The 26,860-nt window shown below is 38.9% G+C and overlaps 1 protein-coding gene across 1 annotated transcript in view; it reads right to left on the bottom strand.

Annotated features, from left to right (window-relative positions):
* ABCB11 (ATP binding cassette subfamily B member 11) overlaps window positions 1-26,860 on the bottom strand; it is an 87,713-nt gene that overhangs the window by 2,678 nt on the left and 58,175 nt on the right. Inside the window, exons 19-26 of the mRNA XM_025853588.2 lie at window positions 21,766-21,930; window positions 16,941-17,045; window positions 16,692-16,853; window positions 11,248-11,451; window positions 9,542-9,783; window positions 7,186-7,342; window positions 5,864-6,061; window positions 1,908-2,114 (exon numbers count right to left, since the gene is read on the bottom strand). Of these exons, the coding sequence (XP_025709373.2) occupies window positions 1,908-2,114; window positions 5,864-6,061; window positions 7,186-7,342; window positions 9,542-9,783; window positions 11,248-11,451; window positions 16,692-16,853; window positions 16,941-17,045; window positions 21,766-21,930 (1,440 nt within the window). The remainder of the gene's footprint in view (window positions 1-1,907; window positions 2,115-5,863; window positions 6,062-7,185; window positions 7,343-9,541; window positions 9,784-11,247; window positions 11,452-16,691; window positions 16,854-16,940; window positions 17,046-21,765; window positions 21,931-26,860) is intronic.

The following is a 26,860-nucleotide window of genomic DNA, read 5'->3' as shown; positions in this document are numbered from 1 at the left end:
TGGTAAGTTTGAGACACAGAAACAGTCATTTCTCCTATGCTGTATGGAGCCCACATCAAGGACCTCTCTGTGGATTTAAACAATTTTTTTGTTTTTTAAAATTGGGAATAATAAATGAGTCCTTCTCTAAAGGATGTCAAATCCACTTAGGGATATAAGAAAAATATGGGGTGTGTTGGGAAAATAGGGGATTTTATGTCCCCTTCTCTGCATTTATTTTAAGTTTGTATTTTTTTTTTTCTTTTTCCCTGTCTATGAGATCTCTCTGATTTAAGATTCCCTGATTTCCAAACTCTTGTCTGGAAGATCTTTCCAAGGTGGAATGATCCTACCAATGTAAGGGCCCTTTGAGAGATCTTCTGGTCCATCCTCTTATGAGAAGTCATCATTCTGGATCACAAACCTATGTGCGAATCTCCACTCTGTTGCTTATTAGCATGAAAAATTATTTAAATTTCTTTGAGCGCCAACTTGTCTGAAAAATGCAGATATTAATAACTAGTTCATATATTTGTTGTTTTAGGTGAAGTTATGAAGGAAAATCCCTAACTAGATGCCTGGCATGACTACATAAAAAAATAGTTAACATTCACAGAATATTTACCATGCTTTGGGTATTGCATTAACTATTCCAGGCAGATGATCATTTAACATTCACAGAAATAATTTTTTCTCTACAGGTTACAAAACTTAGGCACAGACAGGTAAGAATATTGTGCAAAGACGAACAAGTACAAAGCAGTGAAGGTGAACTCTAAATCCAGGTGCGTCTTGTTTCTGAGACTTTGCCCTTGACCACTACTCTCCCCTGCCTTCCACAACAAGTGTGTTTCCTCCCCGTTTCCCCTGCCTCCTGACAATGCTAACCAGCCAGGGGAGACTCCTGACAGCCTGCTCTGTCCTCATGGAAAAACAGTGCTCAGTGAGGGGTACGATGGGTAAGTCCCTAGAAGAAAGAGGCCATAAACTGCCTCCCAGCCACTGTCTCCCACAAAATGAGGACGTGCTCAGCAAAGATTCATGGAATAAATGAATCTCTCAGGGACACACAAGCTTTGCTTTTCGTTCAGTAATTTCTACATGCTTGTGGATTTCACTACCCAGGCTAGAACCAGGCTAAGACTTAGGAGCCTTTGTGAGAAAGAACAAAGGAAAAAGCCCACCACAAACAGCACAAAATTTATAAACATAATCACTTACAAAGAAAAGTAATTTCCCAGTGGGATTTAAAAGAAGGGGTAAAGGTGAAAAGTTTGGTTCCTAAAATTTCATTTCCTTGTGTTAATTTTCTTTGTGATCGACCCCCAAGAGGCTCTTGGTGGATGGAAAAATGCAGAGTCAATATTGTACTAAGTTTAAATTTGGCTCTGGAAAAGTGAGAAGCACGAAGGCAGATGCAACTCACCCCACCACGCACAGTATATGCTGCCAAGTAATGCAATCATGATGATGACCATAATAATGGCCACAGTTTTCTTTGGATGGCTATTATGTGTACTCTCTCATTTTAATGTTATTTTGTGCATTTTGCTGATGACCGAGTCTCAGAAAAGATAAGCAACTGTTATAGTTAGTAAGTGGCAGAGTTTGGGTTCAAAGCCATACCTGCTCCAAATCTCAGGATTGTTTCCCATCTTGCTACACCGATGCTCAGTGTAGTCGTGCTTTATGTGCAATAAGTTTCATGGCGTCTTTTGCACTGGATAATATAACACTTTCCAACACTAAAGAGTATGTTGATGACGGATATTTATTTTGCTTAAAAGACAGAGGCAATCCCAGAGCACCAGGAAATGACCCGTGTTGCCTTTGACCCTCTCCTTGAGCCACAGTCATAACACTTTCTGGCCATTCTACCTCTACACATCCCTGTCTCCCATAGGGAAAGACTTCGACCTAGTCCTCACCTCTGGGAGGGACATGATGAAGTCATGCAGCTGTGCCTGCTTTGCGGCTTCTATGACTTCTTCCTTGGGGATTTCTTTGGTGTTGTCTCCATACTTGATATTGTCCATGATGCTACAGGCAAACAACACTGGCTCCTGGGAAACAATCCCAATGTTCGAGCGGAGAAACTGGACATTGACTTTTTTGCTGTCATGCCCATCTATCATCTGCCAATAGAGGGGACCAGCAGAGCATTAAGTTTTAGAATGCCAGCAGCGAAGAAAGTTCATATTCTAGAGGTAGGATTATACAAGACATTTGTTTTGCTTATGAGATAAAAATCCCAGGAATCTTATAAAGAAGTTATGTTGCCTTTGACCTCTGGAGGTAGCGTGTGTCAGGAGTGGTGTCAAAGTTATGATCAGACTATGGTTTTTGTTGTTTCCCAAACTCTAGCTTTACAGGCAATACAAAGGAGAAAGGCACTCAGGACAGTATTTTGTTAAAAAAAAATTTCCCCTTATACTTTGGTGCAGCACATGCTCTACAAGTATGAAGAATTACTCAATTTTGAGACTCCACAGGTTATGAAACAGGCTCTTCTGGGGCGCCTGGATGGCTCAGTCGGTTAAGCGTTTGCCTTCGGCTCAGGTCATGATCCCAAGGTCCTGGGATCCAGCCCCACATCGAGCTCCCTGCTCAGCGGGGAACCTGCTTCTCCCTCTCCCTCTGCCGCTCCCCCAGCTTGTGCTCTCTCTCTATCTCTCTGTCAAATAAATAAATTAAAAAATCTTAAAAAAAAAGAACAGGCTCTTCTATGTAAAACTATTGGACAATATAAGAATTAAAGCTGTTTCCTTGATTTCACTGACACTAACATGAGATAATAGACCCAAGTAAGAAACAAGTATATTTATTCACTTAGTCAGTCAACAAACATATATTGAATTTCCTGGCACAAGGGCACCGTGCTATGGCTGCTAATAATGAAAAAATAATTTCTGTGTTCTTGTTATCCGTGGGCCAGACACTTGAGTACAGGAACTCCAATATCTACCATTTGAGCTGTTTCACTTAAAAGCCTTAAGATAGTAAAGAGACGGTATGTCTAATATACTACTATAAAGTGTTTGGCCTTCTGATTTCAGAAAAAGGTTATGTTAAATGCTGTGAACATAAGATATTTTAGATAAATACTCAACAATGGAAAAAGCAAACAAGAGTGGGAAAAAATGTAGGGCATTCCTCAGCAATTAGCCCTGGCTCATCTTCCTCTACTTATTTTCCATAGTACTTATAAATTGCAAAGCACAATTTGATACCTAAGTAAATACTGGAGCTGTTTGCTAATTACTGTACATGAGGTAGTATCGTAAGCTCCTAAAAGACAGAAGACATGCTTCACGTTCCTTAGAATCTCCCACAGGGCCTAAAACGGTACTGCATATCACAGGAATTAAATGTTGAAAACATTGAAAGTTGCATTTGGTAGCTTCCTTAAAAGCAAAGACAATTTTTTTAAAAATTGCATAAAAGATGGTATCTTTCCACTTAAAAAGAGTTCGCAGAAATGTTTTACAATGATACAATAAAATATATTGTATTTATGAGATGCAAGGAATCATGCTGATTGATTCATGGGCATTGCTTCCTACCTATGACCAGAACAGGCACTGAGCACATTGAGAGAAATATACTTAATGTATATGTTAATGTCGGAAAGGTCAAACGTGAAGGATTTGGGTCCCTGTATGTCTCATAGCTCACAGTCTACCTAGGGTGATAGACGGGATGATCTGACATTTTGGGAAACTGGACCCTCTCCTTTGCAGAGATCAGACCCCAGTGCAATGACCTTTCTAGGTTCCTCAATCACTATGTACTTTTTTTTTTTTTAAGATTTTATTTATTTATTTGACAGAGAGAGAGAGAGACAGTGAGAGAGGGAACACAAGCAGGAGGAGCGGGAGAGGGAGAAGCAGGCTTCCTGCCGAGCAGGGAGCCCGATGCGGGCCTCGATCCCAGGACCCCGGGATCATGACCTGAGCCGAAGGCAGACGCTTAACGACTGAGCCACCCAGGCGCCCCAATCACTATGTACTTTTAAACAAATTAAAATCTTTATACCTAAAATTAATTTAAAAAGTGATTATAAATTATATATGATCAACTCTTACTCCTTATTTGCATAATTTCCTGGATTCTACCAATATCTGTTCACTTGTTTCTTTGTTTTACTTTATTCAGGGGAGTCTTTAGTTGCCTCCTTCGAGTTTCTCTCAGCATTTCTCCTCATAATGTGACCTGTCCTCATTGCAATGAAGATCATACTACCCAGGGAACTCAAAAAGGCCTTTTTTCTCCCAAAATATTAGAATTCAGCACTCAATCAAGTGTGGAGCAGAATAAAACATGTTCAGACCTATGCCTCTGAATCATTTCTTGGAAAACTACTGGTGGATGCACTCCAACAAAATGAAAGTGAAACCCAAGAAAGAGGAAGATATGGGAATTAGGAAATGACGGATCTAATCCCAAGAAAACAGGCAGGAAACTCACAGGGTGACAAGTGTTCGGCAGCCACAGGTTGTTAATGAGTCCAGGCAGTGACAGGCATGAGAGAAAAAAGCTGGTCCCTCAGAAAAGGTAGCAGGATAGAGACATTGGAAGAATATAAACATTTTATAAAGGCAGAGGGTGCAAGAAAAAAGAAAGCCTTTAAGAAAACGATCAGGAAAGAAAATGTAATGCTGATGTACCTCACCACTTGACTATGGGATGAACAGTATTTACATAATCATAACAAAAGTCGTTAGTTGATTTTTAACTTTTAGAGTCAGCCTAGAGTGAAAGCATGAAAGATAATAAATGCTTTAAACAGAATGTTAGTGTTTTGCATTTTGATAATATAAAAGTACAGTTATTAGGACTGGAGAAATAAAAGGAGGGAGGAAGAGGTGAAAATAAACATAGGATTGCTACTATCATGTCAAAAAGATGAGAATTCAAGAGATACTATCTGAAGGTGGTGGAAAAGAAGCAGAATTATATTAATTAAATTTACAAGCAGAGAAACTGTTTAAAGTGATATATCTATATTGGGAGGAGGTGTGTAAAAACAGGGGGAGTGGGAAGGGTAAGCTAAATTTCCCTCTCTTGAGAGTAAGTCAACAGAGAGTCTGAATCTGTTAAATCGTGAAACAGCTGCGTAATCATATTCTGTAGAGATGTTGAGATAATCATTGAAAGATCTAAAAACATCGTGTAGTTAAAAATAGCTGTCTTTGAACAGAGAAATGGGGAGCAGTGGAAAGGGTAAACTAAGAGGTTGCTTTTTATTACAAATCTTTCCTATTTTATTTTGTATTCTTCTGCATATATTATTTGGAAAGAAAGACAAGAAAAAAGGCAGAAAAGAGAAAGAAATGCTCTGGAAAATGAGCAACAAAGCAGTTCACCAATTTTTCAAATCTCCTTGCCAAAGCTTTGTTGGCACATAACTACCAATTTGAGTTCTTTATGTCATGTAGACATAAGCTTCTCGAACCAGGATTGTGTCAGGTTTTTCGTACTCAACCCCCCCCCCCCACTTATTTATCATTGCATTACTTATCACCCCGTCAGTTTTTCCCTTCGCGCTCACTAGTTTCCTGATTAGTTTGCACTTTCTGCTCCATTTACAGGTAAGTGAACACTTCTGTTAAACACACTCATCTCCAGCTTTGCCGTGTACCCAGTTTGCTTTGTCTAACTGGTCAGCAGGCCATCTGGAACTGGGAAGAATATGATGTTAGAAAGTGTGAGGTAGAATCAGGTCAACCAGCAAATGACGGGAACCGGAAAGTATCCACAGGGGTAAGTGTCCGAGGCAAGCACTTTAGAGTGAATCTGGCAAGGCGGAATCTTGAAACCACTTCGAAGGGGTTGGAGATATTCTGCAGAAAGCACAATTCTCTAAGGCATTTGCGTTACTTACCACCTCCCCTTGGTCAGGATCATAGAAACGCTCCAACAGCTGAATACTCGTGCTTTTGCCACATCCACTGCTTCCAACAAAGGCCAGCGTTTGACCTGGACGAACCGATACTGAGAGACCGTTCAGAACTTGTATATCAGGTCGAGAAGGATATGTAAATTTACAGTCAACAAAGTCAATCTGGCCCTGGAAGTTGTCCTGTGGATGGGAAGATGGGACTTACATAGGTTCCTACTAGAATCCAGAATACTGAAAATGCACCTAAATCTGAGTTTTAAGTCCTTGCTTAAGATACCTTCAACAGCACGCAGCCATAGTGCAAAGTCTAAAGACAGCCACTTGATGAAATGCCATTCTGTTCCCTATTCTGGCAGGTAGAGAATAAAGGGAGGTTTGAGCAGTGAAATGAAAGATATGTGACCTCTCATTCCCATTCTAACCTAAAGGGATGTCCTCGTCATCCTTTCCTTGACATTCCGAGTGGAAAAGAACAAGTAGAAGATATGATTCCATCACAGAAGCCAAGAACTGTCCAAACCCCTAGAGTTATGCTCCCCCTAAAGATTTCTAATAATAACATTATGCTTCAAATGACTCAGAAAGTTACTTGCACCCTGTATTGCGAAGGTGGATACCTTCAGTTGGACTATCTGAATTATGAATTCCAGAAAGGGATAGAACTTAATAACAACAGGAGGAACAGGTCACTTGACCAATTTACAAAGATTTCTGAATTTTGTTCAGCTTTACTAGGGTTTAGTTTTGTTTTGCTCTCTTGAAAACACTGGAATATTAAAAAAATAGGCAGGGAATATTAAAAAACGTCTGTGAGGACTATCAGAAGAAAAGATATTTTGTTGAGATCAAATTAGTGTTCTGGGGATCCACATGAGCTAAAACTTGAGCCTAGATAAACATGAATTGAATCAATATTATTGGACAGGAAGAGCTGGTTTTTCTACATCCCGTACCAGAACACTGGTAGAAAACATGGTGGTTGGGTAGGTCTCAAAAGATATCCAGCTTCATTCGTTCTGGAACTAAGTGTGTTTTCTATTACACAGAGTTTAGCATTCACTGGATATCATTGCCTTATTCAAATGCCAGCTTTATGAATAATTTTAATGCTAATTTACTTCATTCCTTTACATTTATAAATCTACTGTCTGTGCATTCTGAGTGCATATGAATGAACCCATAAACTTCAGGAATTGAAAAACTAAGTGATATCTTCTGACCAGCTCCAAAGGCTGTTCTGCACATACACACACCCATAAGCACAGTGCCCCCCCAACCCCCTCTTTATCCCCCTCAGTACTTACCCACTTTTCACCTGCACTACTGTACACCTTGATTGGGGGGTGTCGGTCCAGCAGTTGAAAAAAGCGTGCAGCTGATATCTTGGCTTTGGCATAACTAGGGGTGTAAGAGGAGGCTCTTCCAAGAGCTGTTGCACTCAATACAACTGAAGAGATCACCCTGCAATAGACCAGACACCCGGGTGAAGAAGGAGTATGGGGTGATTGGTATGACAGCCTAAGAGGAAGGTATGGGGGGGTCTGGCCCTGGTTCTGCTAGGAAAGAACGGAGCAGCCTTGAGCAGGTCGCCTTAGACTTGTCTGGGAATGGGGGCTGGGAGAGACTAGCAGTTTGCAATGAGTTCTGTGTAAAAATGGTGAGGGGAGAATTGCACAAGGGGTGTTCACACCTCCAAACCCTGCTTTAGCTACTATAGCCTCTTATTCAAAAACTTGTTTGGGAAAAAAAAAAAGACTTCTTAGAAAAAAAAAAGGGGGGAGGGAGGGGGTTTGAAAGATCACCAGATTGCATTGAGTTCTTACAAAGCTAACATTCTTTGAATCTATGGTAAGTGTGTAAAAGACAATGATCAGTGATATAAGCATCCTTCTGTACCAAGCATGCATGTCATTCATGCTTCAGACACCATGGGAAAGATACAATTGTCTGTTTGCTTCTAAAACTTTTAACTATAGTCACTATATTCACTATAACTACATTGTGTGTTCTACTGCTCAGTTCATAAGCAAGGAATTCTTTTAGGCCAGACTTGCAAACCCAAACATCTCTAGGAGCCTAGCCCAAAACTTAAAGCAATGAAAAGCACCTGGAATAAAATGGGAAATGGTGGAAGGTGATCTTTCACCTTCTACCTTTCACCAGTTTTTTAAGAGAAGCCAGAAGTTGGGAATTTTCTATAGTTTCCCAAGTTTTACATATTGGCAAATAATTCTTCAAATATCTCACATAAACTAACAAGTCAACAGTTTGTGATTTCTGATTTGGGGGTTCACAGCTCTCAATATGCCAAAATTTAGAAAAGAGGCTTTCCTGATTGGGGTGGGTCGAGCGGGGCAGGAGAAAAAGCTCTTCTATATTTCTAGAAGAAATATAGAAGGCAAGAAGACAGATCTCATAGCTTGAGAATGACCCCAAAAGAACAGTTTTCTGCTGGGACCACTTTTCCTAATGTCCTCCCAAGCCCTTCTCAGACAACCTCTCTCTCATCCCTCTAACATCCCCCACCCCACCACACTATAGCCATATACACCCACCCCCAGTCCCTTGGTACCCTGACACCGTTTGGCTCTCACCTCTAGAAATGTGAGAAACTAATCTTATCAGAAGAGCAGACGCAGACTATAAAAAAGGAACATAATTCCCCTGTCCTGGCCTTTGCTTTCTCTACCTGGGAGGATTAAGCTGGAAACATGCCCTTCTTGCAAGAAGTAGATGGTTCAAAGAAGTCTCTGATTCAAGACCTCTAGATTTTCTTAGCATTAACCAGTATGACAGACTGTGTAAATGGTTCATTTATCCTATTACTCTGAACAAATCCCTTTGCAATATGACTTTTTCACTCCTCTGTGATACTGTGATTTATAGTAAGAAACATCTATTTGGTCTTTGGCTCCCATTCCTGGCATAGAGCTCTTAAATCCTCGGAAGTTCCTAAATTTGGAGAGCGATCAAGGTATCTTTGGTAATGTTAATGAGGTGACTTTGGAAGGCTGCTAGTTGCCAAGGGAAGTAACCACACAATTAGAAAGGTGGAAATTTCAGTCCTCTCCCTGCCCCTGACCTCAGGAAACGTAGGGTGTCTGAAGGGTCTAAGGAAGGTGATATGGGCAGTCTTGGCAGGACGGAGCCCTTAACCTGTGGGATCCGACGCTATCTCCTGGTAGATGGTGTCGGAATTAAGTTGGGATCCATCAGGGTTCAGAAGTGTGTGTGTGACAGCAGTGTGACCGTAAAGGAGAAACACACTCAGGTCCTCTCATTAAAAGGTAGATTCCATTCTCTTTTCTTTAAATCTGGGGTGGTTGTATGACTTTCCTCGGCCAAAGAGATATTTGAAAATGTGACGCCCACAGGGACTCGAAAAGTGCTTTCACATTGCACAACGGGGCTTGCTCTCTTTTGTTGTGCTTGGAATACTGAGACCGTGATATGAAGAAAGGCATGCAGAAGCCTGACTGAATCAGTCTAGTCCAGAAGAACCACCCTGACAACCCAAAGAATCTTGAGAAATCATAAATCCCAACTGTTTAAGACACCAAGGTTGGTATGGTTTGTCAAGCAGCAAAGCCTACCTTACAGAGCCAGGCTATTCCTCCCTAGAGTGCTGGTCTTTTATGACCTTGGCCTGATAGTCCTCACCTGAACACATAGGTGAAATGGAGCCCTTCGTTGGGGATTAAGTAACCTCCATATCTGTAGGAAGCAGAATTAGCAACAAACACCATGCACTGGGAAAAACCAAAGCATAATCCATAAACATTCGCTTTTCGAAAGGCAGTCTTGAATGGCTTCTCCAGCTCAACCTCAAATGCTTCAATAAACTGCCTCTCCTTTCCAATCCCAGCAACAGTGCGGATATTACTGAGGGCTTCATTCGTAATCTGAAAAGTGAAAAAGAGTCTTAGGAACAAAAGAGCAGAAATAACTACTCTCATGACATTTCAGCTGCTACATGGACTCAATCTGGTGCGAATGGCAGAAGGTGGTATGAATCTGTGGCAGAAGCATTATCTGGGAACACAAAGAAGTTGTCTGAGGTCAGCTTACCTGGATCATGAGTTGGTTAACCTCAAGTTCTACTTAATACTAACATGGCTTTGTTGCCTCCACTTGTAGAAGAGAGAAAGGGGAAAATGTACCCATGCTGATCCTTGAAAGCTTTTAGCTCTTTTGTGAATTTATTTGAAATGTTTAGAATGATATCTTTAGATGTCTTCCGGCACAAAAGATACTGAACAATGTAAGTTCAAAATACGATTCTATTTTCTTAAAAAATTAATCTGACCGGGGCACCTGGGTCGCTCATTCGTTAAGCGTCTGCCTTCGGCTCAGGTCATGGTCCCAGGGTCCTGGGATCGAACCGCGCGTCAGGCTCCCTACTCCGCGGGAAGCCTGCTTCTCCCTCTCCCACTCCCCCTGCTTGTGTTCCCTCTCTCGCTGTGTCTCTCTCTGTCAAATAAATAAATAAAATCTTAAAAAACATTAATCTGGCCAAATATTACATAAGTTTAAAGTTGATCTTTAGTCTATACTATGAATTTGTATTTGTTTCAGTCTATACGCTAGGGTAAATCATCACTGTTTCTGAATTTGCATTTTCTATCCTAAAATAGCACAGAGGTGGTCCACTCTCTCCCATCGGTATATGAAATCTTCTTGGCTTCTGTCTACTTGGGCAATGTTCACATTTCCTCCCTTAAGAGACAAAACCTAGATAACAGTAAATTTGTTCAAAGAGTAAAGGTGTGTATATGTGTATGCATGACTCTTATATCTGATAAATGTTTATGCTGCCATCTCCTCATTTACCTGATAACCAGATATTCATTAGAACACACTTTTAAAAGTGCATCACCGAAAACTAAGAGTAATTGAGACCTAAACTGAATGTCATAGTTCCATTTGGGAAAGACATTTGTTATAAGTCTAGCAGGCACTAAAGTGTGAAAATTAAAAGTGTGTGCCATTCAAAAGATGATAGTGCCTCTCTCTGTGGGCAACATGACCTGCGGAAACCATTTAGCTAAGAAACCAAGCAGACAGAAAACTGAAGTCTCCACTCTTGCAAAAAAGAATACACCGAAACGGGAGGTGGAGAAAATAACCATTGGAGAGGAAATTGAATATGTAACCCACTCTGTTTGCCCCGCTATTTCTCTACATCTGCTCACACTCACTGCATCAGTTTTATTGCCACAGCTTAAAAAAGGCTAGTGGGAGGCTTCCAAGGATGAACGTTTGTAGGCTAACACCTTCCTTAAGTCTCTCTGTACTACTCATCCTTAACGGTTTGTCTGACAGCCACTGAGTTGTAAGCAGTTTGAAAATTGGGTCTGCAAGGTTACCTGGCCAGCGATCTCCAGAGCCTCCTTGTCTTGAGAGGCAAATCCTGTCAACATTCTGGTCTGTATGGCTCCCGATAAAGCCAAGAAGGGAAAGAAGCACATTATGACCAGGCTTAGCTTCCAGCTAAAGAAGAAGGCAATGATCATGGCCACAGTGACGTTCGTGAAGGAATTGACCATCATTCCGATTTGAGAGCCGGTTGCCTGCAAACCAAAAGCAATCAACCGATCTGAGACACACAGTCTCTTTTACCAAATATCACTATGTGAAAAGGCAATTTTATACAAAAAAAAGAAATTATTCTGATAAAATATGCATAACATGATGTTTCTCATTTTAGCCGTTCATAAGTATAAAATTCCGTGGCATTAAATACATTGTGTTGTGTAACCATCACCATCATCTATGCCTAAAATCTTTTTATCATCTACAAGAACTCTGTACCCATTAAATAATAACCCCTCTTCTTCCCTCTCCCTAGCCCCTGACAACCTCTATTCTACTTTCTGTCCCTATAAATTTGCCTCTTCTGAGTATCTAAGTGGAATTGTACAATAGCCTCTGTGTCTACCTTATTTTACTAAGCATAACATTTTCAAGGTCCATCCATGTTGTAGCACATATCAGAATTCCATTCCTTGAAAAGCTAAATAATATTTCTTTATATGTATGTACCACATTGCATTTATCCATTCATCTGTTGATGGACGCTTGTATTGTTTCACCTTTTGACCATATGAATAATGCTGCTATGAGCATTGATGTACAAATACCTGTTTGTGACCCTGCTTTCCTTCTTTTGGATATATGTCTAGGAGTGGAATTACTGGGTCATTCGGTAGTTCTATGTTTAAAAAGATTTTTTAAAATAATGAGCTCCCTAATGCACTCGAAGACTGGATTAATAAAAGTCCATTTTATTCACAGCTTTGTGGAAGCTCATCTATTGACTGATCTTATTTCATGGGTGTCAGAGTTAGAGCAGTCAGTATGAGACTAATTCAGCCCTAAGCAAGGGCGGCATGTATGTCAGGTGACTAGGCATTTGGTCTGCTTGAAAATACCCAGGCCTTGGTCTTATGGTAATAGTTCTGATTATTTGGTGAAGATTGATGCTTGTTCTTTAATTATAGTTTTGAAATTTGTACAAGACTATTATAAGATTTTGATTCTCCTTGAAGTTAACCTGCTCATTGGTGCAAAATCACATGCAGACTTAATAACTAGCTGTTCAGTCAACACAAAATGGAGAAAACGGATTCAGTTGCAATACAGGTGGAGAATGGACACTGGTGGTAATTACTATTTATAATCAAAATTATTTGATGGTTCCAAATCTCCTTTCAGTTGCAATTGTGCAGATGTGACCACAGGTTGGTGTCTTCTGTGTAGGAAAGACTTGCCTGGGTACAATTGCAAGATTTTTGTCAGTATTACAGAGACTTTAGCATTATTTAAAAAATAAAGAAGGCAAAACAATCACAGGTAAGCTTTTAGGTGACCATAGGTACTGAGGAAGTGCTATGCAAGAATAATTTGCATCTTCATACTGTATTGAAGACTCAAATGGAATATGAACTCTCTGGTCCCAAGAACTCCCATATATTGGTTATAACTTCCTTGAAGACAGGAAGGAAAAGCTAAATTAAGAATTTATTTGTACACCTATATTTATAGCAGCATTATCCACAATAGCTAAGGGGTGGAAGCAGCCCAAGTGTCCACTGATAGAAGAATGGACAAACAAAATGTGGTCTATACAAATAATGGTATATTATCCAAGCCTTTAAATAGAAATGAAATTCTGACACATGTTACAATATGGAAGAACCTTGAGGACACTAAGCCAAGTGAAATACACCAATCATGAAAGGACAAATATATGATTCTGCTTATACGAGGTTCCTGGAATAGTCAAATTCATAAAGTCAGCATGGAATGGTGTTTATCAGGGATTGGGGGGATGGGAAGTTAATATTTAATGGGTACAGAGCTTCTATTTGGGATGATAAAAAGTTCTAAATATGGAGAGTGGTGATGGTTACATAACAATGTGAATACACTTAATGCCACTGAATTGTACACTTAAAAATGGTTACAATGGTAAATTTTATGTTTTGTATATTTTACTATAGTTAAAAAGAACAAAAGAATTTCTAGTTGGCAAGGACGGTCAGGCATTATAGAGAATTTGGAAAATAGCTGCATAGTTCTTTGGAATTTCATTATTTTGTTTTCTTTCACATTTTAGTCAATCAATATTTTTTAAAAATTTAAAAAGTAATACAGCTCAAGACATGTAAAATATATATACATACATAACAATAAACATTTTCATAAAAAAGGGATCAGTCTAGATATTACTTTGTACTTCGATTTTTTTCACTTGGTGTAACGTTACCACCCCTCCAAATCATTACTTTAATACCTTTAAAAATAGCTGCCTACTTTTCCTTAGTATGGATATATTCACTCAACTATTTTCTTATTGGTGGATATTCAGGTAGTTTCCAGGGAATTTTATTAATTTTTTTGATCAATATAAACATACATCTGAGTGCACATTGTCACAAAATAGGAGAGAATTTACTCATATGAATTTTAGTCAGAGGCTTTGCATACCTGATTATTCTCTAAAAAATGTTGGAAGAATTCAAACTGTAACCAATATCTTACAAGACTGTCAGTTTCTCTTCATCCTCACAAATATAGGAAGTTGTCATTCATGAGAGTTTTTATTGAGTTGGTAGGTGGAAAATGGTGTTTCAATGTTTTATGAGTATTTTTCTATTAATAAGGTTATACAATTCTTCATTTGTTAATTGTTCCATTGCATTTCTTTTTTTGTTGCTTGTCCATATACCTTTTTTTAATCTTTATTATTTGGTTTATTTTTATTCTTTAACCAATTTTAGGAACACTATGCATGTTAGACTTATTAGGTACATTAATCCTTGTTACAAATATTTTCATAATCCATCATTTGTTTATACAAAGTTTTAAGTTTTTACGTAGTCTGACAAGTCTACTTTACGTATTTTTGTCTTGCTTATGAGAATCTCCTCTACTTCCTCTTAGCACTCTACTCAAGTGTTTGAAACTTCTAGTATTGAAATAAAATGAGAAAATAAAATAGTTGGTATAAGAATTGAAAAAGAAAAAAGGAGATATAATTATCTTTCTTTGCATATAATTTGATTATATACCTAGAAATTCAAAAGACTATATTAAATTTTTTAAAAATTAGTTAATAAGAAAACTTAAAAAAGTGGATGGCAATAAGATAAATATACAAAAAGTAATAGCTAAAATCTCAATCTATGACATTCATTCAAAATTGTGAAAAAAATACATAAGAAAAAATGAACAAGATAGAGTGATATATTAATGTATCTGTGTATACATACTATACATAGCATATAGCATATCATGTAGTTATAAATCTTACTAAAAACTAAAGATTCTTATTTATGTCTCTCTTGGGAACTGTTAGCATCCCCACAACAGCAATCTTTGTGTGGGGAGGGCGGGGGGTGCTGCATGGATGTATTCAATGGGAATTAAAATAAAATTTTTGAAGAAGCCAAGATGATTTTAAAGTACATTAGAATAAGTAATGTCCAGGAATAAATAAAAGAATTTTGAAGAGGAAAAATTACAGTGCAAGAATCTACCTTACCAGATAATAAACACTTATCATAAAGTTATATAACTAAAACAGTAATGTCCTGGCACAGAATAAATCAAACTGATCAGTGAAAGAGAATAGAGAAACCCCATAGCTCCAAGTATCCATGGGAAGTTGATAGTCACAAAGGGCAGGAGGATTTCAAACAGCTGGAAAATGAAATCTACATTAAATTTTGGTGGGGGAATATTTTCTATTCAGTTTGAAGAAAAAAAAAGCCAGATTTCTACTTTACACCAATATTAAAATAAATTTGACCCAGGTTAGCAATCTCGTTTAAAAAAAAAAAGTTTAACAAAAATATTAGAGAAACTCTTAGAAACTTTTCATTTTTTAAAAAAATAAGTAAAATTTTTGTAAGACAGTTAGATGCTACTCTCTGAATTCAAGTGAGAGTGAATAACCTTAAAAAGGTCCTTGCAGATTGAAGGATGGAAAAATAGAAGAGAGAAGGTGATGGCTTATTTATTTGACCTAAGCTCAAGAGTCAGGTAAACTGGACACTAGAATACTCAGATGGTAAAAGTGAAATTGCTACAAACTTCCTTCAGACAGTAAGACAATGCACATTAAAACCCTTCAAAATGATTGTACATTCTGATCCAATGATTATATTTTGAGAACAAAAAAATAATAATCAAGGATAAGCCAAGCTTGATGTAAAATAACATAAGTTGCTTATAAGGCAGAAAAACAGACATTTTAATAAGGAATTCTTAAATGATGACACATTAAGATGATGAATTATACAGCCATCAAAAATCTACTTTAGAAGAATATGTAATAACGAAAATATGCCCACATCAGATTGTTGTAGGGGAAAAACAGAAAGATTACAAAACAATATGTACAGTGTGACCCAAAGTCTGTGAGAAACACATTTATACCTAGAAAAAAGCTCTGAGGAAGAGGATCCCATGCTCCTCTGAAAGTCTCTCACACCATTGTCTGTATTTCTGGTTGAACTGGCTAGGAGTCAAGACATACATTACTCAGTTTTTCAATCCGGGCAGGGGTGGGGGGGTGGGGAGGGGGTTCTTCCAAGAACCTCACAAACTGTGGTTTTCCTTTTTCCTCTTCCTTCCTTCCTTCCTTCCTTCCTCCCTCTCTCTCTTTCTTTCTTTTTATTCCCACAGAAAGTGAGTAGAGGTGCTGGACTGCACATTTGACTCTCGTCACTTTCATACAAACCCCTGGTTTTCTAAAAGCATTGCCTCACCTTACAATGGCTGAGTCACCTGAACAAGGCTGCCGGTTCTGGGTTTCAGAAACCACAGCTCTGTCTCTACGAGTGCCTCAGGATTCTAGATGGCAATCATTTATTTCTTTTCTTCAGTTTTCTGACTAGCGTTTACAGAGGCAACTCAGATCTCTTTTCCTAGGACTACCTGCACGCTGGGCACCTGTGTAAGGAAGTTTTGCTTCCACCTCTGGGGGGCGCCATTAAGTCTTATAGAATCTGAGCTTCTGGGCCTGAAAATGATCTGAGAAAGAAGTCTCAGGAAAGCTCTCAGTTGCTAGACTCCCAGGAAATCTAAAACCCTGACAGATTTGGACTCGTGGCACTGAGTCTGGACATTGCCTGGGAGAGACTGCTGTTTGTCAGCATTGGAAATGGTGGGAAATGTGGCTCTGAGACATCTCAGTCCCATGAGTTCCTATTTCATGGGAAACATATAGGTGATTATCAGAATGCTCAAAGGAAAGAATGTTTACTCCAGTTGATAACACCCCTGGTTTTCCCCCAAAGCTTACCCCTTGAACTTGGGAGGCATCTGTAGCAAGCCTTGTTGTTAGTGCCCCAGGACTATTTCTGAGGTCATCAAACCAGCCAATGTCTTGCCCTAACATTGCTCTGAAACCAAATTTACGTAGTCTTTTTGTAAGAAGTTCTCCAGATTTAGCAAAAGCATATTCCTGAAACATAAAGGAGTCTTTAGTGATATTTTAACATGAAATGGGAGGAAATAGCTAAATCACTTACTAAAAAATAAAATTCCTTACCTGCAGAAACTGAGTGCAAAAGGATACACAGCCCACTACTACAAAGAGCAGGCACACACCATTGATCTGTGACCTTTGTTCTTCTTTATCAGGAAGTGAAAAAGTCTTTGAAAGATAGTAAGCAAAGATACTACTTTATTATTACAAACAATAGCAAAAGAAATAAAATATGTTTAAAAGAAATTTCTCTTAAGCATTAGGTTAAGAGAACATACTAGTAATTAAACCAAAGTTAGCTGTGAATCTGTGTACCTTAATTCCCCATGGGAAAGGAAACTTGGCAAATGAAAGCCAATAGCAACAATTCGCAGAATTTTGGTCTTGTTTCTTAGCCTGATGTAGGTAACTGTGTTGGCTTTTCATTGATACGGATGAAAAACATGATTAAATATCTCAAGTCCTTTATGTAATAAGGCAAAGAAATAAGGAAGGGAAGTTGGAAGGAAGGAAGATAGGAAGGAAAAGAAGAATGTTATCTGGAACAAAGCCCAGAGTATTATGATTTCTGTCCTTCTCAAATAATAGAAACAATAAAGATGACTTTTCCCACTCAGGTGCCCTACGTTATTAGTTTCATATATATATATATATATATATATATATGAATAATAGCATCATTAAAAAAGCAACCAGCTGTCAAGTCATTAACTGGAATTGGCTTAGGAGAAAAAACACTTTCCATCCATCTGAGGCTGAGGTTGTTGTTTCTAAATCAGGAGAAGTTGAAAACATCCCCCACCCCCCCCAAACAACTATGGAAGTTGTGAATGGGGTTTTTTGAGTCCATAAGAAGGAGTAAACTATACTTCATAAAGTGTATTCTGAACTTGCAGGCGTATGCTCAAGCAATTGACTGGGGACTCAGCTGTTGCAATAAAACAAGGGGAGAACAGCTGCATATTCTAATGACACTGCCCTATAATGAAATGGATTCCAGGTACAACAAAATTCCTAACTTGGGCTAAGTAAAGGAACCCTGAGTTCAGAAAAAGTATGCATTAGACAGCCTTATTTATTGCTCTAAATTAATTTAAGTAACTAGAACAATACAAGCAGTTGCTCAAAAGAAACCATTTATTCAATAAATATGTATTGAGTGCCTGCCACATACCAAATAAATCTCTTGAAAACAATGTATACTACTCCATTAACAAATCCTTTTTTGTAAAGCAAAGTAACATATTCAAATCATCACAAATTCCAAAGTGGAGGGAGGGGTTCTAGATTAATAAGATTAACTGTTTCAAGGACAGTTTCTAGGGTCTTCATAGTATGTTCTTAATACAGATGGAAGTAGGTTCAGAAGTTTCCACGGTCATTCTTCCCAGCATAGAATAATTCATATGTTTACTCAACAGAGTTTACAAATTCAGGGATTTAAAGACCTGTTTCATTTTGTTTTAAAAAATCACTATTCAAATCCCCCAAACTGTGACGCCACAATTCTCATCGCTCCCTCATGTCACCTATTATAATCATGGACTATAGGACCAGAGAAGTGCAGATGAGTCAGCTTAACTCTTATTTTATAGATGGAAAACTAGAGTCCCAAATATCAAACCTTCTAAGTTCATTTAGCTAGTGGTTATTATTAGATAAGGAAATGTCTATTTTTCTGATTCCAGTGGTTTTCTTCTTGGCAGGCTCTTTTGGCTCTTGGCATTACTCATCTTCTCAGTGTTAAACAAGTATTAGGCTAATATTAAATCCACATGACTCTCCAGTTCAAGATTGGGCATCTGTCTCTCCATAACCTTTTTTCACAAAATTCTACTCCATGAGTCCTTGGTATAACCTTGCTGAAATGCAGCACAAAAAGCTACCCATCCATAGGTTCCTCTATGATACATCTGTGCCATTTTTGTAATGATAAGTTTGTTTAAGAAGAAAAGAAACATTCACTAAACTCTTGCTATTTACCAGATGCCAAACGTGTTACTTAGCCTATTTTAACTTAAATGAAGATTTCCTTAAGTTAGGCTTCTTAAAACAACCCAGTGACGTAGATTTTCTTGCCCCTTATTACAGATGAGGAAACTAAGACTCATCAAGGAAAAGCCACTTGTTCGAATGCACACAGAGAATACAGAGCAGAGATCCAGGGCTGGCTGTCTCCAAAGTTCATGTTTTCTCCCAGCATGCTACATACACATTGCTGTGCTTGGAACACTTGTACACTTTCCAAGTCAACTAGACCGATGGAAAGCGAATCAGATAAGTTATGTCTTATGTATGAATTGATGCTTCACTAGATTAACAACCAGGCTCCTAATAGCGTGCAATCATTTGCTGGGTCTACGTTCCAAACTGTGGTCTCAATACACCAAATGTGAGTATTGTGCCCTTTAGGTATGTCAGGATGAAAATAGCATAATTACAAACAGACTATTATCTGACTCATGATTATACCCTCTGAGATGAAGTATCATGAATCTACTGATGAATATGTGGTAATTATGCTAAGAGACAAACAGAAATGATCTTCTTTATCAGAGAGGAAAAATAGTACTTCGCTTAGCATCATTTGCTTAGCAAATATAACCCTGTGAGAACATTAACCGTGAGCAGACTTTGGATTTCACCAACTAGATCCTGTTACTCTGGTACTGCAGCCCTTAAGCTAATTGCTTAAGCTAAGTTTTTCCTAGGATTTCTGGTTATGACCCGAAGAATCACAGAAACTATTCTCACTACCAACAACTGGTGGGTGATCTAGGAGAGCAGGGGTTATAACTGAATCATCAAATTTTTTTCTGACTTGGCCATTTCATAGACTAATAGAGCTGGAAGTTATCTTAGAAACCATTTTTGTCAGTCCTTCGTTTTATAGCTGAGGAACCCAAGGCCCAGAGAAATGGCATGGTGGGATCCCAGGGCATATAGTGCTTGATGAGTATCTAGAAGAGCTAGTTTCAGAAAAAAAGATCTCCTGGTTGGGAGTCCAGCACTCTTTCCACAGAAGCTCGTGTACAGGGTTTGGATAAGGCTGAGTGAGTATATTCTTTGCTCTGTTTTTCTAAGAAAGTGATGATCAGCAAAGAAGATGGTATCCCAGACTTATTTTAAAAGCAAACATCTACAGCATAGTTGGGTCTTTACAGAATTCAACCCTATCCACCACACCTTCTACATCTCATCACTGTGCCCTGAGATGCATTTCCAGAGCCTTTCCCTACTAGAATGTCAGCGTAATGAGAGCAGGGAGGGGCTTTGGTTTTCTTGTTCCTCCCTCTATCTTCAATCCCAGCAACAATGTCTGACAAACAATAAGTGATTCATAAATATTTGCTGAATTATGAGTAGATTTTTATGTTTAATGTCTGTCTTCCTCATAGACTAGAAACTCTATTAGAGAAGGCAGCATGACTGAATGCAATCCCAAGTCCCTTGAACACAGTGTCTATGGGAGATAATCAACAAATACCTGTTGAGTGAATAAAAGAACATTTCTATTGTATTTAGGACATTGTACTTACCAGAAAGTAAGGAATATAAATTAATTATTTAAAAGATTGTCATCACAAACGGCTTCACACAACTAGAAATTCAATTTACCAGAGTTGAAGGGCCGCGTTTCCGATCTCCTACCTCTGTGAAACTACCGTGATTTCCTCACTTACCACAAGGGGGCAGTATGGAAGCTAAAGCGGTGACTGAGGCCTTCCCGACCCAATTGACTTGATTTTGTTTGTGGACTGTCCAGGCCTTTCTGTATGATTCATGCCCATGGGGACATTTTTCTGATCAGGACCTCTTGAGAGAGGCCACAAAAGAAAGAGAATTAGAGGGGAAACTAACACTCAGGACTCTTGGTAAGCTCTGACAGTGTGGTGTGCTGGCAAATCCTTTAGCCTAGGCTTCGGAAAAGCTGGATTCTAGTCCTGGCCCTACCACCTAATGCCTGTATCACCGTGAACAAATTAATTAGGTTATCTAGATTCTCGGTTTGCCCTTGTTGATCTCATGGGATCTGTGTATGTGGGTAAATTTCAACTAAAAAACTTGGCAGCATTTCGATAACTAATTTTGCAATGAGAGTTTTATTAGAACCTGGCTCTCCAGTCACACTGGATTTGAATCTCAGATCCATTATTTGCTATCTTAAGTTCTGTATACCTTGGTTCGCTGTTTTTTTTTTTTGTAAAAACGGGGACAATAAGAATACCTACCTCGGGTGGTTACTAGGAAAATTTAGTGAACTATTATATATAAAGTGCTTAGAGAGTGTCAATTAATGCTTGTAGTTATTATTATTTTTATTGTAGCAATGAAGTCAGATGGAGACTATCAAAATTCCTAGGGAGTGAAAAAGTGAAATAAGCTTATTTATCCATGCCTTGTTTTACTTCTCCCTTTTCCTGTTTCCGCCCCCACCTTGCCATTTCAATGGTGCAATCAGCAGAGCAGACAATCCTACAACATGCACTCACACCTGCTTTTATAGGCCAACTTTGCACCTCAGCTGTTTCAGCAAGATCAAAAAGGCCCTAAAATCCTTCTGTATTATTCAACGAACCTACTTTCCATTCCGATTTTGTTTGCATATAGGGAAACTGCCCTCTCCTGACACTACCTTTGCAGCCATCGTGCAGTTTTTTACAGACACGATGACTAGGAGCGTCCTGCCAGCCCAAATGAGAGTGCTCAGCTCCCTCTTCCTACCTGCTATGTCATGGAGACTCGGGGCACTTGGAATCCTTTAGAGATGAGGAAAAGAAAGCTAAATCCATCAAAATACAGAGCCAACCTATCAAAAAATGACAATATCCCCCGATAGAAAAACAAAAACTATCAGAAGAATAAAGCTAATCCAGCGTTTGCTTACCCCAAGAATCTGGCTGAATAAAAAGGCATAGAGTGGTGTGACCGACCCATTGACAGCGGCACCCACCGCCCCTACCAGCATGTAGGGCCACTCTGGAGCATTGAATTTCAGAATCCTCCTAACTGGGGCCGGTTCAATTTCTTCTTCCACAGGAATGTCCTTGTCCTTGAGGGGAAAAAGGGTTACATTAGTCATCCCGAGGTACACGCAGACGTTTTTGCATATGTTCTTTTCTTATACAGCAGACCCTCTGGCATTCACAGAGATTCAAAAGTCATGGTTTGATTGGTTACGAGTGACCTCAAAGTTCTATGAGATGCGGTGATTCGTTGTTTTGTTTGAAATGGTTTTGAATTGCTGGAGACAATGCCGTGACTTGGAAGGGACGCACTAGATTGGACACTCATCTGAAGGCGAGCTTGTGGTTTTCATTTCACAGTTAGATATGTGTTGAATCTAGGGGAGTAATAAGTATGTTGGACCTTTGAAAAAAAGTCCCTCTAATTTAAAAAAGTTTTTTGTGCTATGGTGGTGTTTACATATTTGAGGACTCGTAACAATTTCAAGGTACATCCTTCATAAATGGCAAAGTTCTCCAATCTAGTAACTGACTAATGTGCTAAGGCAGGGCAGTGTATCTGACACAAGGCAAAGTAATTATCAAAATGTATTAAACGGTGTCAACAGTTATCATTTACATGCTTTCTATAAGATTTTCCTTAATTAGTGCCCAGAAATAAATGGTAATCCATTTGGGATTTCTAAATTCTATGTATCCTTTGCAAGGCATGAAAACTATTTTAATATTTCCCTATTCTGATCTCTTTAGTTGTCATTGAAGTGTCAGAGCTAACAAATTTTTATCCTCTTGAAAGCAAATATTATACTCAGAATTCCATCATTTTTCCTATCATTTTTCCTCGCTATAGATATTACTCAGTGCTTGATCTGTAGGACTAATTGTTCAATCATTTGTTAAATGTGTTACTGACTTTATTTAAGAAAGGATCTTAGGTGGCTTGTATAGATTTGCATTATTTTTTACTCTTTCTATTAAAATATACAAAAAATATAACAAATTGACTACAAAACTATTAATTAGCGCTCTCTTTCATTAATACATGGTAATTTACCCTTCAGGTAGTTGGATGTCAGGAACAGAAGCTCCAAGGAAATTCAAATACTCTCCTTTCACTTCCAAAGTCAAAGACCACATTACCAATTTAGTTTACGTAAAACCTTGTGTCTTGTTACGGCATTATCATTGCAAGCCAACTCGGGTGGAGGAAGGCAGCTTGGCTGGTGATGGATTTCTTATTGCCTCCATTTCAAATTCTCTCTTGGTCTGCCCTTAACATTTGCACTTGTCACTCTACATTCATGTGGCAAATCCTTCTGTTCAATAATTTCATCTCTGACAACCTACTAACTCTAGGAAATCAATTCCAGGGAGGAAGAGGGGTGACTAGGAAAGCATGAACAGGACAAGCATAGAAAGAACAGGGTTACTGGATGAGCCCAGTGGAGCCACCCACGGAATATATCACCAAGCAACTTAGCTCTCCGGGGCTCAAGTGACCTCATCCTCAAAATGAGAGCATTGGACTAAGTTGCTTTGGGAAGACAACTCTCTGTGGGTGTCTTGTGTTTCTGCCCATCTTAGGCAGAGGCATTGGCCACCTCTATTCAGACTATTTTTTTAAGGATGTTTGCATATCAGATAGCCTCAGAGGACAGAGATGGTATCTCCATCCCAAGAAAAGAGCAGGTGTGTTTACTGTCCATTATAAAAGAATCATGCTCCTCCAGCTCAGGATTCCTCTCCTGTAACACATTCCTTTCATTTGCTGGTATCATCTGGCCCTCTTTAAATGTGGGGGTTTGCCTGGGGAACCAGTGCAAGTGATAGACGCTGGTTACTACTCTTGCCGTGAGTAATAAAGTTTTTTGTCTCTGGCTCAGAGCCTTTGTATATTCTGCCAGCATCCATGAAATTGTGTCAGGCTAACTTGGAAGCTTGCAAGAAAGCAAAATTTAGATGCTTTACACTTCTAGACAGTGGTTGGTGTCCAGATCAGGATGCTTGCCGGACTTAGGGTGGATCGATGATTAAAAATACAGATTCCTGGGTCCCTATCACCAGAAATTCAAATTTAGTAAGTCTGAGTGTGAATCTGTGTTTTAAAAATACTCCTCAGATAATTCTAATAATAAAGCTCAGTCTTCGAGATTCCCAGCAGTATGTAACCTCCAAGACTCCTTTAGAAGCAGAATGCCTAGGATTCCATGATTATAGGTTTGGAAAGTGTCAGCTGCGCTGTACCATCCAGGCACATTAAACTCCGACATTTCCCAGAACCACTGCCCTACGAAACAGCCCACTCACAGCCTGACATGACAGAAATTTCCCTGACCTTCTGATTCTTGAAGGTATCCCTAGCCCTAAGCAATAATACCTGAGACATGTAAAAATAATATGAAGTGATTTTTTCCAGTAGATATCATTCCAAGATAAACTAACAAGAGGCAAAATTTAATTGATTTGAATAATTGTCTTTTGTCCCCTTTCACTAGAGTTGGACTTCAAGGGAAACTGTCCCCTGATCCACACCCAAAAAGATGCACCATCAAGCCTGAATGATGCAAAAACTAGAAAATCTGTCCCTGAGTAGTTGACTTCTGATTGACTTATATTCTATAGCTAAAAAAAAAAAAAAGTAGGAGAGTTTTAAAAAAAGAATAGTAGAAGAATAAAAGAACACAAAATATAAAGCCATTATGTATAGAAGTTTTTTTCCTTTGATCTTTGCAAAGCTAAAGACAAATTTAGTCAACTAAAAAAAGCTAAAGATGATTTTATTCATGTTCCCTGTATTTGGGGCAAACCAGTAACTCACAGAGAGGGGTGAAATTTTAAAAGTTGATATGTTCCCTTTATTGTAGCAAGGTCAAGTTGCACCATGCATATGTGTTTATCACATGTAAAGAAGTATCCTGCTAGCAACTCCAGTGCAGGGAGAGGGACGGTGGCTCTTGTTCATCTTTGCATCCATAACACAATCCCTGGCCCACAACAGATGTACGATCAATATTTATTGGATGAAAGAATGAATGAAACTCTTATGCCCATGGTGCATACATGCATCGAAAAATTTATTTAAAAAAAAATACGGAGCTCCCCTTACTATGCCGATGGTTCAGTAGTAGACACTGGGCTTTTCCCAGTTTCCTTCCTTCCATCTCCTCCTATAGGTCAAGTGAAAATATAACTTCCTGCTTAAATCTTATGTTCTGCTTTCTATACTTTGTTACACTGGTTTCTGTGTGCCAATCCACAGGGATCTCCTGCCTCCATAGTGACTTTAAGATTTGATGATAAGAAATGGTAACTATGACAAAGGAGCAGAGGTTCTCCAAATGGACATATACTGAGAGTAATTTGTAAGGGTCCTGTCTCTGTCCTCTTAAACAATCCTTAAACCCTATCTTCTAAATTGGCCGTGATGAAGTGATGGGTTTCAAACCTTTGAACCTGACTTGAACTCCCATAGATTCTACTTTGTTTGTTTCCCTGAGAGACATGTCTCAATATCAGACACTGGCACCTCTGGCCTGTAGGTTTCCCCTAATCCTCCACTTAATTTTATCAGCATTATAGCTAAGATTTCACTCCACTTATGGGAGCCCAAAGCACAACTTGGAGAGTGGGAAGAAACAGGCTGCAGTCTTAGCTCTGTTATCAGCTAACTAGGAGACCCTGGTCTCATGTAACCCCGCTTAGCGTCTGGAAATACAAGCCTCTCACGCAAACATCTCTTCTAAATGCCCAGAGGCAAAACTCTTAAGAGACCACAAGGTGGAGATAATTCCTTTGTGTAAGTAAACCTTTCTCATGGCAACATAAGATAGAACACTTCCCAATTAACAGATTAAGGTTAGAACTCCTCCATAAGATGAGAAAAAGAAAGGAATTTTGCCAGTGTTGGGCTTGTGGAATTCAGTTAACTTTTAAAATGCTTTAGAATCTACTTGGGATTAGAATATTTTACATATTTAAAGTACTTTAAAATATTACTTGGGATTAGAAATTCCATAAATTAAATGCTATCAACCCTAATTCCATTGTTTCTTTTTAAAACATTAGTTGGGGCACCTGGGTGGCTCAGTCGGTTAAGCGTCCAACTCTTGATTTTAGCTCAGGTCATGATCTCAGGGTCCTGGGATCAAGCCCCGCATGGGTCTCTGCGCTCAGCGTGCAGTCTGCTTGAGGATTCTCTCTCCCTCTCCCACATCCCCTCTCCCCTCAAATAAGCAAATAAAATCATTTTTAAAAAAATTTTAAATAGGGCGCCTGGGTGGCTCAGTTGGTTAAGCGACTGCCTTCGGCTCAGGTCACGATCCTGGAGTCCCGGGATCGAGTCCCGCATCGGGCTCCCTCCTCGGCAGGGGTCTGCTTCTCCCTCTGACCCTCTTCCCTCTTGTGCTCTCTCTTTCTCATTCTCTCTCTCTCAAATAAATAAATAAAATCTTTTAAAAAATTTTTTTAAATAAAAAATTTGTTAATTTAAATCTAAAAAACTCTGATATCGTTACCATACAAATGAGCAGTAATAATATAAGATTAAGATCTTATTTTCTTGGAGCTTTAGCAAGATCCCTTTTTGCCCCGTCTTCCTCTTTCTCTCTTAACTGGAGAGAGAATATGAAGTGACATCTTTTAAACATTACATTGGTTTACATTCAATTGTGTTTAATTATTCCATTCTAATTGACAAGACTGATAAGTAGACTATTACGTGGAGCATTTTTATTTCTCTAAAACTAGTCTGTATATTTGATTTAGGTTTCATTTTATTTAAATGGTTTCCTCCGTGTCATGGGAACCCTGTGGGAATCTGATCTCCAGCTCTCCAGGAATCTGATCTCTGCAGCTGTGCTGCGCCACCTGCCAGTTTCAACAGCAATAACAGAATCAGCTTTTTTTCTCCTTCCTCCCTCCCTTCCTCCCTCCCTTCCTCCCTCCCTTCCTTCCTCCCTTCCTCCCTCCCTTCCTCCCTCCCTTCCTCCCTTCCTCCCTCCCTTCCTCCCTCCCTTC

The sequence above is a fragment of the Callorhinus ursinus genome, unplaced genomic scaffold, assembly GCF_003265705.2.
Source record: "Callorhinus ursinus isolate GAN/ISIS: 27379988/994484 unplaced genomic scaffold, GSC_fseal_2.0 scaffold2, whole genome shotgun sequence".
Classification (NCBI taxonomy): domain Eukaryota; kingdom Metazoa; phylum Chordata; class Mammalia; order Carnivora; family Otariidae; genus Callorhinus; species Callorhinus ursinus.
The sequence above is the reverse complement of the archived record's forward strand: the minus strand, read 5'-3'. Positions and strand labels throughout refer to the sequence as shown.